Raw genomic sequence first — 12,188 nt, 5'->3', positions numbered from 1 at the left:
ATCGAGCCAGCAAATTTATGCAGATTTTATGGCATTAATTTCTCGACCTATACATGAGTATATACGCTACCTACAATAATTTGGTACAGACAAAATTCACATCCAATGTTTCCTTACCCGCTTTGTGACCTTTGGAGGGTGCTTACAGTTCACGGCATGGTCTGCAACATTGAAATCCCCTCCTATCACTATCAGATATTCTGGAAATCTCAGTAATTTTGCTACAATACAATTGAAGAAATCAAGAGAGGAAACATTAGGTTTGTATGTTGCATATTGCCAGTTTTTGATTGTATAGGGAGCCCAGTAAAATAGCAAACCTCCCCTCTTCATTTTGAAGTTGATGTTCTACCTGAAAAGGGAGCTGCTCATGAATTAAAATCGTAACTCCCTCCCTGACGTCTAGAAAAAGAAGAGTAGTGGTACTGACCAACTCATTCCCTCCTTGATTTAGAATGTACTTCATCCGAGAGGCATCAGAATAATATGGGATTTCATGTGTTTAAACACACTTAATCATTTTTGCCATTTTATGGGTGAATGTGTTGTGGTAGTGGACCCTTGAGCCGGCTAGGAGATGGAGAGAGACCGCTGAAGGAAGGCCCAAGGTGGAACCCGTAGGCGGATCAAGGCCGGGAGACCAGCAGGACTAGGCGGGGTCTCCTGGTGAAGAAGAGTCTGAAGAACTGTCCGAGTCGAGGCAGGTGGAGGTGGAACGGAGTCAGAAGAAGTCCCAGAGTCATGGCAGGCTGCAGCGGTGCAAGACGAGGATGCAGAGCAAATATCGGGGCAGGCAGCAGACTAGCAGAGACCGGAGACAAGCCAAAGTTCAGGACAGGCAGCAAAAGGGGAGTACCAGGAGCCAAGCCGAAGTCAGAAGCCAAGAAGACAAACCGAGGTGGAAGCAGGAACTGGAACAGGAGAGCTGGGACGGAGCAGGAACTGGATCAAGAACACGAAGGCAGGAGCAAGCAGGAACTGGATCTGGAACACGGAGGCAGGAGCAAGGAGGAACTGGATCAGGAACGCAAGAACAGACAAACAGCAACTAGCAACTCCAAAAAGTGAACCCTGTTGCAAGGCAAAGAAGGTAAGCACTGCCTGGGTTTAAATCCTAGTCGGCGTCTGATGTCATCTTAGGGGCCGGGCCGAGGTTTCCCACCATGTCCCCTTTAAATCCCGACCCCTTGCGCGCGCACGTGTGCCTAAGGAGCAGGGTTTCGTGGAGGAGCGTAGTAATATGAACCCTTACCATAAAATCTCAATACAAACCAATGCAATGTCTACGGAATATACCAAGGCAGACCACTTTTGTATATTAAATGAGTCCCAGATGCCTCCCAGCCTAGACATCTAGAACATCTCATCCAAACTTGCCATATGATAACCCATCCTTTTTTTGTCAAATCCAACAGCCAAAGTAAACTCCCCTTCCAGCCCCCCAGCGGACTATTGCGCACACACACACACACACACACACACACAACGAACACTCATTGCACAGAACAACAATTTCAACAAGAACACCAAACAATTATACCTTGCTCCCCAAGGGATCAACAAGCCCGGTTTCATTGACTACCCCACTTTGGTGCGCCGAAGCAGGCTCCCCTTCACCTACCCCAGAGAATAAAACATTCAAAAAACAGGATATGGCAAAACTAGTATGGTAAACGCTAACTTTAATTAGCATACAAAACATATTTTGCAGAGAAGACCTCTTGCTCAGGTACAATATATTACATATTATAATTGCAGGCGTGGCACCGGATTGTTTGGGCCCCAATAGGACAAAAAGAAACAGAAAGAGGAAAACAAATCAGCAATGTCTGCCCACCAGTAAGACCATGTTACTATGCTTCATAATATACTCCTGGGGGAATTCTGCGCAAAAAAAATTTAAATTCTGTGCACAAAAACACATTTCTACAAAATTCTGCAAATTTTATATTGGTCAAAATAACACAATTTACATGACATGTCTTTAATTACATTTTAAATTAATGCAGAAAAAAGTTATTACTTAGAGATTTGAATTTTAAATATTTTGAGCAGAATTTCCTTAGAAATTCCTTAGAAATTCCTTAGAAATTCACTGTAAGAGTGTCCCTTCCTGTCGCTCTCCCTACTCCCCTGGCCACTTTGCCCTCTCCGGCCCCAACTCCTCCTCCTGCCAGTATCTCTCCCCTCCACCTCTTGGCTCAACCCCTTCCACTCTATCGCCAGTCCCAGAGTTTGACCCTGTTCTCAGTGCTGCCCCTCACACAGGCTCCCTCTGTCCCTCCCTCTCTCACACACATGCTCCCTCTCTCTAGTACACATACACACACCCTCATATAGGCTCCCTCACTCACACACATCCCTTCATTCAGGATCCCTCTCTCTTGCAAACACACCCATACAAGCTCCCTTTCTCTCTCACACATACATCCTCACACAGGCTACCTATTTCTCTCTCTCATGCACTCCTTCACACAGGCTCTGTATCACACATATACAATCCCTTCACACAGGCTAGCACCCTCACATACACACGATCCCTTTTTCATACACACTCACTCCCAATCTCTCACACACATACACACTCCTTCACAAACTCCTCATTATAGGCGCCCTCTCTCTGACACCCACACTCAAGCACCCCCCCACTCTCTCACCTCCCATGCTCTCTCTCACACCCTCCTTCTCACCCCTGCTCTCTCTCACCCTCTCTTCCCCACACTCCCTCCCCTCTCCTCTCCCACACCCCTCTCCCCTCTCCCCTCCCCTCTCTCACTTCCCCTTTTCCCTGCTCTCACCTCACCTCTCTCACACCACCTCCCCTCCCCTCCCCCACATCCCCTCTCTCACACCCCCTCTCCTCCCCCACACCCCTCTTCTCCTCTCTCACACCCCTCCCCTCCCCCACTCCTCTCTCCCTCTCCTCTCTCCCCACTCCTCTCTCCACTCCTCTCTCTCCCTCTCCTTTCACTCACACATTACTCTCACCAGGGCCTTCATTGTCGCCTCTGTTTGCAGCACACAGGGCCTTCATTGTCGCCACCAACAGCATCGGGGCCTTCATCTTCGCTCGCTCCGTTTGCGGCATGCCGGAGTCTCCTCTGTCATTTTCTGCGCAAATTCTGCGCTCCGCATTAGCACAGAATTCCCTAGTACTAATAATATCACAGCCTAGCCTTCAATCCACATTCCACAACAAATAATGTTTGTTAGAATAGCAAAGCTTCTTTTCTTTTTTGAACTGCTGGCAATGCAGAAAATACATAACTGTAACTTGAAACCGAGCAGAATACAAATATCTGTGATAGCCACTTATTCAGCATCTCCACTCAAACTCTTTGACTTCTGATTTAGTAGTGAGAAAATGCACTTTGCTCTGATGCTGATATTTATTTTAGCTGGATATAGCAGGGCACATTATACTCTTTTTCTTGTACAGCTCAGAGCAAAGCGGTGCCATTTACTTCCTCTGTGCAGCCATGTGCGCCAATTAATTATGAAAGAGATGGACTTTATGGCTGCTGTAAAGCAAAGCCCCAGTTGCTTGGTAAGCTCGCAGAATCTTAATTTTATGAGATGAATCTAAAATCTTAGCAAACGCAGTCCTCCACCGGCTTTCTTTCTCTGCATGCCAACTCTGTGCACCCGCTCACAGCAAGGTTTATCGCCGGTCACAGTCAAGCCTAACTCCCCGAAATCCAATTTTCAACAAGATCCCGCAAATTGTTATCTTTTACTGTTTCGGGGTGTCCTATAATATGAAGATTGTACCTGAGGTTCTGTTTTTCTTGGTCCTCCATTCTTTCAAGAAGCTATGTGGAGCATGCCTGTAGTTCAGCCTGAACAGCTCTTTCTTCTTGTGCAGAAAGCCTCTGTACAGCACCCTCCATCCACTTATTGTGAACTTCCAGACCCTCCTTAATATCTTCCATAGAATTTGCTGGATCATTTCCTCTGAGAGAGCCATCAGATTTTTTTCCTTCCCTTCCGATGCAGAAGAATTAAGTTCTTGGTAGCCTTCCTTTTGTTGTGAGTGCACCTCGGGAAATTTTAGAGCTCTTGACCTGGTTATCCAGCGTGTCAAAAACTAAAGTTGTACAAGTATGGACTGAACTGCAGTTAACTATTTAGCTAAAGACAAAAATTAAGGCCAATATCCAAGAAAAAGTAGGGTAAGAAGGGAGCACTGTTGAAACTCCAGACCCCACGTCCATTCAGCTCCCCGCCATATCTGGAAGCCACCTTAAATGTATTCTTTTTATTCCACAACCTATTTACTAGCAGTTGATTCAGGTAATTTGGAATCAACTTTTTTCACATCCTCCCAAATCAGAACAATCTAATTTCCCATTTTAAATAGTATTCTTTATGGATACCCTGTTTTATACCATGCACTCCTGAGCAATAGGCTTTCCCCCATGATCTAGTTTTAAAACTGCTCTATCTCCTTTTTAAGTGTTAGTGTCAGTAGCAGGGTTCCATTTTGGTTAGGCTGGAGCTTATCCCATTAGAATAGGCTCCCCCTTTCCAAAAAGTGTTCCATTTTTTAATGAATTTAAAACTCTCCTCCTTGCATCATTATCTCATCCATACATTGAGACTCCAAAGCACAGCCTGTCTCTGGGGTCCTGTACATGTGAGTGAGAACATAAGGATTGCTATGCTGTTTCATACCAAGGTCCATCAAGTCCAGCATTCTGTCTTTGAAATATCTGAGAATGCTACCCTGGAGGTTCTAGAGTTTAGATTACAATCTAGAAGCTCAAATTTAGCCTCCAGAACTTCCCTTCTGCATTCTCCTGTCTCATTGGTACCTACATGGACCATAACAGCTAGTTTGTTCCCAGCACTCTGTAAAATCCTATCTAGGTGATCCTTGCAAACAGACAAATTACCAAGTGATTCTCAAGGATGCCAGCTACCCTGCTATCTATATTTCTTATAATTGAATCACCAGTAACAGCAGTCCTATCCTTTAAGCCTTTAAGATATAGTCTTGGTGCAAGAGAAAAACACATGACTTGGAAGGCAGGTCGAAGCTACAGGAACACTTAAGAACATAAGAACATAAGAAATTGCCATGCTGGGTCAGACAAAGGGTCCATCAAGTCCATCATCCTGTTTCCAACAGAGGCCAAACCAGGCCACAAGAACCTGGCAAGTACCCAAACACCAAGAAAATCCCATGCTACTGATGCAATTAATAGCAGTGGCTATTACCTAAGTAAACGTAATTAATAGCAGTTAATGGACTTCTCCTCCAAGAACTTATCCAAACCTTTTTTGAACCCAGCTACACTAACTGCACTAACCACATCCTCTGGGTTTAAAAAAGGAGTGGATAAGTTCTTGGAAGGGCTAGAAAGTAGTTTGTCTATTTGTGGATAATACTAAAATCAACAGAGTGATCATAAGAACATAAGAAATTGCCTTACTGGGTCAGACCAAGGGTCCATCAAGCCCAGCATCCTGTTTCCATCAGAGGCCAATCCAGGCTACAAGTACCTGGCAAGTTCACCAGAAGGAGTAGAGAGAATGAGACGTGATTTAAGGAAGCTTGAATAGTGGTTGAAGATAAGGCAGCTGGGATTCAATGCTAAGAAGTGCAAAGTCTTGCATCTGGGGTGCAGTAATTCAAAAGAGCTGTATGTGATGGGGGGTGAAGGGCTGTTGAGCATGGAGCAAGAGAGGACTTTGGGGTGATAGTGGCTAGTGATCTGAAGATGGCAAAGCAATGTGACAAGGCAATAGCTAAAGCCAGAAGAATGCTGGGCTGCATAGATAGAGGAATAACCAGTAAGAAAAAGGAGGTGATAATCCCCTTGTACAGGTCCTTGGTGAGGCCTTACCTGGAGTATTAAGTTCAGTTCTGGAGACTGTATCTCAAAAGGGACATTGACAGGATGGAGGCAGTCCAAAGAAGGGTGGCCAAATTGGTGGGTGGTCTCCATGAAAGGACTTATGAGGAAAGGTTGAAGGACCTAAATATATATACCCTGGAGGAGAGGAGGTGCAGGGGAGAGATGATACAGATCTTCAGATACCTGAAAGGTTTTAATGATGCACAATCAACAACAAACCTTTCTGTTGGAAAGAAATCAGTAGAACTAGGGGTCACGAAATGAAACTCCAGGGAGAACAACTCAGAACCAATGTCAGGAATATTTCTTCACAGAGAGAGTGGTGGATGCCTGGAATGCCCTTCCGGAGGAAGTGGTGAAGACAAAAACAGTGAAAGAATTCAAAGGGCCCTACTGATGTGCACTTTCATAGGGCAGCAGGCTCCTTGGACAATGTTATGTCCGATTCCTCTCAGTGTTCTGGGGCATCATTGAATCTGGGTCAGACACAGCCAACAGAACAACAGATAGGGTTGTTAACTGTGCCATTAACATCTATGGCTCTAGTTAGTCCATCTGGATATAGCATGGATCTTGGTAAGATTAGTATCAGAGATTCCTCCCCTGTGTTTTTGGAGGGAATCCCTGAGATTGGAGAAGTTGCTGCTAATCCTTTATTTCCCGATCGTGACTTTAGTGATATAAGTGATCCATCAGAAATCACTATTGTAGATGTGTGGAGGTTAATCTCCAAGATGAATAAGACTCTTACTAAGTCTCTGAATCAACATGAGAAGTCTTTGACCCGAACTAAGTTAAAAACAAATGAATTTGAGGGAAGAGTAACATCTTTGGAGTCTACTATTGGCACTATGGAGACTCAAATTTTATCAATTCAGGCTTTGAACAATGCTCATGTTAAAGATAGTTTACATTTTCATGGTCAATATGAGAAGTTAGAGAATGTTATGCATTCAAAAAATCTGCGTTTATTGAATTTCCCTGTCTCACGTTTATTTTCACCCATGGAACTATTTAAAAAGTACTTACGGGAGATTTTAAGTTTGCCATCTGACAAAGAATAGTGTTTAAAATGTTGTGTGTTTATGGATTTAAGAGACTAACAATGATGGAATGATTGATACCTTGATCTCTACTAGTCCCAATCTGACATATTTTTGGAAATATCTATCGATAATATTCCTGTAAGAGCAACATTGTTTCAGAATTGGATAAAAATGTAGTTTTGCAGAAATATTTCAATAATAAGGATTTTTTTGTTTTATGGGCAAAACATTTCTATATTTCCTGATGTATCTAAGGTGATCTAAGTTAGGAGAAATAAATTCCTTCAACTGAAACCCAAAGTTTTAGCTTTAGGTGCCTCTTTTTTTTTTTAATTTCTTTGTAAATGTTTAATTGCATTTCAGAAGAATACATTTGTTTTTCAAGGACCTTTACATTTAGAAGCATAGAGAGCAGATAAGTCTAAGACTGATTAAGAGTTGTAATCTGGTTAATTGTAATCTAGGCTGGACAATAGTTTATTGTCTCCATTTATTTCATTTCTATCCATATCTTTTAATACTTGGGAATAGGCTTCCCCTTTATTGTGAAGAGTACTGTATCACGATTGTTTGATGGATATTTCTTCTATTTTTCATATTTTTTGGAATTGGCATGTGCAATACACAATGATATTCTTTATTGTGTTTAAATGTAATACACTTAGGGCCAGATTTTAAAACAGCTACGCGCGCCGGGCCAATTTTCAAAGGCCCGGCCACGTGCGTAAACCCCAGGGACGAGTGTAAGTCCCAGGGTTGCTGAAAGGGGCGGTCCTGGGGGTGGGGTGCCCGGCACAGTGGCCATTTACCGCTGTGCCGGGGAATCGCGTGCCAGCAGGGTGCCGGCTCACATAATCTGCGCCTGCTCAAAGCAGGCGCAAAAGGTAGGTTAAGGATTTTGGGGGAGGGGGTTTAAGATAGGGGGAGGGCAGGATAGGGGAAGGGGAAGGGAGGTCAGGCTAGGGGGTTGCGAAGTTTCCTCCCAGTTCACTCCTTAATTGAAGCGGACTGGGAGGGAACTGGGGAAGTCCCCGATGTGTCGCCGCGCATAACTGCAAAAATGCTCTCCACCTTGCACGCGCCAATTCGGCATTTTATAACATGCGCGCACCAGCATGCACATGTTATAAAATCGTGTGTCCATGTGTGTGCGCCAGGTAGCACACGCATATGGAAGTACGCATGCAAGCTTTTAAAATCTATCCCTAAAACTTTAATAAAAATTAAATAATAAAAAATGTATGTATTCATAAAGTAGTGGGACAATTGCTAGCAGCAGAACCTATAATATTATTATTGGGTTATTTAGAAGGACAAATACCTTTTCTATTTAAATAGGATATTGCTTGAATTAACCAAATGTTGGTCACGACAAGATGGAAAGTTGCTAGGTACTGGAATGGTCCTACTATGCCCTCTTGAGAAGCCTGGAAACAAACGCTTTGGAAAATGCATGCACTAAAACAGCTAACCCAAACAATAAAAGAAAAAATATTGTAATGTTAGTGAAGTTTGGAAACCATTTCTGGATGGTCATTTCTATCCTGGTTGACTGAGTCCAGCTCCTCTGGATCAAAGTTTTCTGAATGAATATAATATATGAGGTATTTTTATTTTATTTTATTTTGGTTTTTATTTTATTTATAATTTATTTACAATTTAATGTTAATTTTCCTTGCAGCACATTGTTGGGGAGGGTGAAGGGAGGTGTTAATGGCATTTTTTGATATATTGGTTAATTGTTTTGCTGAAATGTTTCATTGTTATTTTATCAATTTATGTTCATTAAACATTCTTTCAATATTAAAGAAAAAGTGTAAGTTAATATATTATTTTTAATTGTCTAATATGGATCTAGACTGATTTCTAATATATAGTAGAGCAGTTCTTGAAACACAAGGGACATTATTTATCAATTAAAAAGAGCACATTTCTTAGTCATATGTCCTCTTTCTTTTCTTGATATGAAGGTTGGCATTTTGTCTGCAGTTCCACATATGGTCATGACCATTATTGTACCCATTGGGGGACAGCTGGCTGATTTTTTACGAAGCAGAAAGATTTTGTCCACTACTACAGTCAGGAAAATCATGAATTGTGGAGGTAATGTTATTATCTGTCACAAACAACTGAATTTCAGTGTCAGTGTTCACTTAGGGCCTGATTCACTAAGCCTCCCCCTACCCCCCCCCAGACACAGAATGAGAACCGAGTCTTAGTGAATCAGGCCCTAAATGTTGAAACTTACATGGTATTAGAAATAGGTTGAAAATGGTGCTTATTATGGCCTATGAAATCAAAGCTGAAATGGAATTATAGTACAGAAGTGATGGCTGTTGAATTGTCCGGGATTTTGTTTTATTTTTTGACTTCTGATCTTTGGGCCTCTAGCTTAATTGGAACCATGTCATGAGCCTTCACAACTATCTGGGAATATTTTCTCCCCTATTTTATATCACTCCCTCACTGATATACTTAATCTGGCTACATGAGCATTACTATCCCCAGTTGATCTGGGTCGCAGTAGACTCAAATCAGGTATCAAACTGGGGGACCTTCTGCACTGAAGTACACAGCATTGCCACCGAGCAACCAGGCCAGCTCTGGGGCCCTGCACATTTTAATGGGATCTCAAATTAATTACCCATAGCTGCCCATTACATTTTAGTGGACTGCATATGGGCACCCTTTGCTGCTCCAAACCATTGGGCTAATTTTAAAACAAATGTGCGTGCACGCATACACATGCGTATTGGCGCGCGAGCAAAGATACACTGGAATTTTAAGTCATGCATGCACTTGCGCACACATGTTTGAAAATATACCAACCATGTGTAAGTATGCTCCTAATTTTAAGAGGTTACCCAAGCACAGCTAGTTTGCTTGTCTTCCATTGGACTTTGTTGGCTTTTACATCGTGAATATGTAAGCAGATTTTAAAGCATGCTCGCGTAAGGGACCACTCACTTTTTCCAATTAGACCACCAGACCCCTCTGGTTCATCATCCTGCATGCCCCCAGTTGACCCAAACCCCTCATCCTGTCCTATAAGCCCTAAAACTCGAGGTCTACAGACTTGCTCCTCATCTGGAGCAGCAGTAAACTTAACGCCGATAACATGCTGACGCACACCGTGGTCTTCAGTTTTAAAATAAGGAATTACGTGTGCAACTTTTGGCTCTGCCCTGGAATGCCCATGCCACGCCCCTTTTCTGCTCTCTTATTTTTGACAGTGCACCGATACATATATGCATACTTTGCTGCTTTTTAAAATCTGCATTGCTGTCATGCGGCTTACATATGCAATATGTGGACATTTTTGCGTCAGCAACGCTTTTAAAATCTACCTCGTGTATTGTGGCTCTATCAAACTGCCCTAAAAAGGACATTTACACCTATGGAAGGATTCAGGGTGCATGCATGCTGGCTCTCAAGGGCAGCTAGAACCTATAGCCCCCTACCAAGCAATGGCTTAGTTCAGGGGTCGGGAACCTATGGCTCGCAAGCCAGATGTGGCTCTTTTGATGGCTGCATCTGGCTCGCAGACAAATCTTTAATAAAAAAGTAAAAATCTAACAAAACCCCCCACCCTCTTGATGCCCCCCAAGACCTCCAAAATTAATTTACTACAACCCCCCACCCTCCTGACCCCTCCAAGACCTGCCAAAAGTCCCTGGTGGTCCAGGAGCAGTCCGGGAGCGATCTCCTGGACTTGGGCTGTTGGCTGCCAGTAGTCAAAATGGTGCCGACGGCCCTTTGCCCTCACTATGTCACTGGGGTCGACCAATGGCGGCGGTAGCCCCGTGACATAGTAAGGGCAAAGGGCCGTCGGCTGCCAGTAATCAAAATGGCGTCGACGGCCCTTTGCCCTTACTATGTAATAGGGGCTACCGCCGCCATTGGTCGACCCCAATGACATAGTGAGGGCAAGGACCATCGGCGCCATTTTGACTACTGGCAGCCAACAGCCCAAGTCCAGGAGATCACTCCTGGACCCCCGGTGGACCACCAGGGACTTTTGGCAGGCATTGGGGGGGGTCAGGAGGGTGGGGGGTTGAGTAAATTAATTTTGCAGGTCTTGGGGGGCATCAGGAGAGTAGGGGGTTGTAGTAAATTAATTTGGTAGGTCTTGGGGTGGTCAGGAGGGTGGGGGGTTGTAGTTAGTATGGCTCTCACGGAATTACATTTTAAAATATGTGGCGTTCATGGCTCTCTCAGCCAAAACGTTTCCCGACCCCTGGCTTAGTTATAGAGGAAGCCATCTAACTGGCAAAAACTTTTAGTGCCTATGAAGGAAGGCTCATTGTGCCTCAGCTTCAGATCCTTCCTATCACAAACAGCAGAAAGTGAGGAGAGAGCAGATTATAAAGATGTTTGAAGCTCAGATGTGGAGGAAGGTACCTCACTTCTGTGGTATCTAAACAAATGTTACTGTTGTAGTTACTATGATCTTTGAAAATAATGTACAAATTACAGATATGTAACACCTGGGGTAACACTGTATATGTTTATTTTTCATTTACAGGTTTTGGCATGGAAGCAACTTTGCTTTTGGTGGTTGGTTATTCTCATACAAAAGGCATGGCCATCTCCTTCTTGATTCTAGCAGTAGGATTTAGTGGCTTTGCTATTTCAGGTAAAATTATCTCCCAGGCCTACAGTACATTCTTTTTAAAAATTGTGTTAACCAAGATTTGCTCTGTTTTGAAAATAAAGTGCCACTCTACTCTCAGAAAGGCGCAAGAAGTTTCAGACCAAACTAATGGAGCCTACTTTCGGCATGCATGCATGCACGCGGCCATGGACCAGCATATGCATGCATCAAAAAGAAAAACCTCATCTCTGTCAGAATTGTCAGTCCCCTTGACAATTTCTGAAAATTTAGGGTAGATAGGAGGCCAAACACAAAAGTCATCTACATGTGCATGCTTATGTATGAATCTGAGAAAACCCCTTTCAGAGTTCTCATGTCCTCCCGGGCATGAGAATTTGGTGTGGATATGCCACCAAACACAAATTTTATTAGGGACACAGCCATACACCCCCCCCCCCCCCCAACACAGTTAAACTTTCATTTCCTTCAAAAATGATGATAATAAAAACAGGAGAGAGTGACTCCTGGCTTATCAAAGCTTCTGTTGTATGCATGAAGGCTCTTTCAGTAAATACATAATTATTTATAGCCATTGCCTCAACTTCTTCTGGTATGCAGGAGCACACAGAGGTGGTCATGGGCTAGGACTGGATACTCGCTCTCGATTTCTTTCCTCAGAGGGTGGAG

At 43.4% G+C, this 12,188-nt stretch overlaps 1 protein-coding gene across 1 annotated transcript in view; it reads left to right on the top strand.

The window, feature by feature from the left end:
- SLC17A8 (solute carrier family 17 member 8) overlaps window positions 1-12,188 on the top strand; it is a 174,352-nt gene that overhangs the window by 150,730 nt on the left and 11,434 nt on the right. The window contains exons 10-11 of the mRNA XM_029597476.1: window positions 8,878-9,010; window positions 11,433-11,543. Of these exons, the coding sequence (XP_029453336.1) occupies window positions 8,878-9,010; window positions 11,433-11,543 (244 nt within the window). The remainder of the gene's footprint in view (window positions 1-8,877; window positions 9,011-11,432; window positions 11,544-12,188) is intronic.

This window comes from Rhinatrema bivittatum, chromosome 4 (assembly GCF_901001135.1).
Source record: "Rhinatrema bivittatum chromosome 4, aRhiBiv1.1, whole genome shotgun sequence".
NCBI lineage: Eukaryota > Metazoa > Chordata > Amphibia > Gymnophiona > Rhinatrematidae > Rhinatrema > Rhinatrema bivittatum.
This window is presented reverse-complemented; position numbering and strand designations above follow the sequence as displayed.